Below are 1,076 nucleotides of genomic sequence, written 5' to 3'. Positions count from 1 at the left end.
CGAAGGTACTTCAGATGGTCGTGTGCAACGCAAGTCAGACAGCGTTGAGGTTGAAATTAAACAAGAGCCAGACATTAAAGTCGAACCGTTGGATGGCAATGAATTTAGTTTGATGACACGTCCAAATGTATGGTTTGAAGGTGATGCAGCCACAGCGACAGCGACATCGAACATCGAATTAAAAGGCGAGTCAGAAAGTGATTATGTTATCGATTTGGACTTTAATGATGTGAAAGAGGAATTGAAGTGTGAAGAAGAGAAGCCAGAAAAAGGAAAAGAAAATGCTTCGTCAATGGGCTGGAGCTCAGATGCAGACGAACCGAATGCTCTTGACGGTCAAGACAATGAACAAAGGGATGGATCAGAGGCCGGTCGCAGACGTCTCAATGCGAACGGCAAAGGAAAGAAACGCGATGGTTCGAGAAAGCAGAACAGACGAAAGATTCCGAGGAATAAGGCGGCGAAGAAACGAAAGGAGCACAAGTGTCATGTGTGTGGTTATGTTGCATCGCATAAAGGTCATCTCAATGTACACATTCGTATTCACACAGGCGATAAGCCATACAAATGTGATCAATGTTCAAAAATCTTTACATTCAAATGTAATTTGAATCAGCACAAGCGAATCCACAGTGGAAGCAAACCATTTGAATGTTCCGTTTGTTTCAAAACATTTGCACACAAGAATAGCTTGCATTGTCACGTGCGAACTCACGCCGATAAGCTGCCTCATTCTTGTTTGAAATGTGGTCATCGATTTGCCGGAGAAGAGGCCAAACAACTACACGAGAAGAGCTGCAAGCGACGTCGATACGAATGCTATCTCTGCGAATTGAAATGTTTTGTCAAAGACAGTCTCAAACGTCATATGCAAGCAAAACACACCGGTGAACATCAATTTAAATGCGAAGTCTGTAGAAAACGATTCGTTGAGAAGTGTACACTCAATCGACATTTGGCACAGCATCGCGATCAGTTTCCCTTTGGATGCATCAAGTGTAGTCGAGGATTTTCAACAGAAGGCGATAGAACAGCACATGAGAAGATCTGCGGTCGTCGTCAACATCAGTGTTACG

The 1,076-nt window shown here is 43.6% G+C and overlaps 1 protein-coding gene across 1 annotated transcript; it reads left to right on the top strand.

Moving 5' to 3' along the window:
- Positions 1–42: 42 nt before the first annotated feature.
- LOC129572804 (zinc finger protein 2-like) lies at positions 43–1,070 on the top strand (the record flags this gene model as incomplete). The annotated part of the gene is made up of 1 exon (XM_055452906.1): positions 43–1,070. A coding segment is annotated over exon 1 (958 nt), but the record flags the coding sequence as incomplete, so codon positions are not given.
- Between the last annotated feature and the right edge of the window lie 6 nt (positions 1,071–1,076).

Source organism: Sitodiplosis mosellana, unplaced genomic scaffold, assembly GCF_009176505.1.
Source record: "Sitodiplosis mosellana isolate CC-2019 unplaced genomic scaffold, AAFC_SMos_1.0 Smas_scaffold_5537, whole genome shotgun sequence".
NCBI classification, from domain to species: domain Eukaryota; kingdom Metazoa; phylum Arthropoda; class Insecta; order Diptera; family Cecidomyiidae; genus Sitodiplosis; species Sitodiplosis mosellana.
Note: the sequence above shows the minus strand (reverse complement) of the source record. Positions and strands in the feature narration are given on the sequence as shown.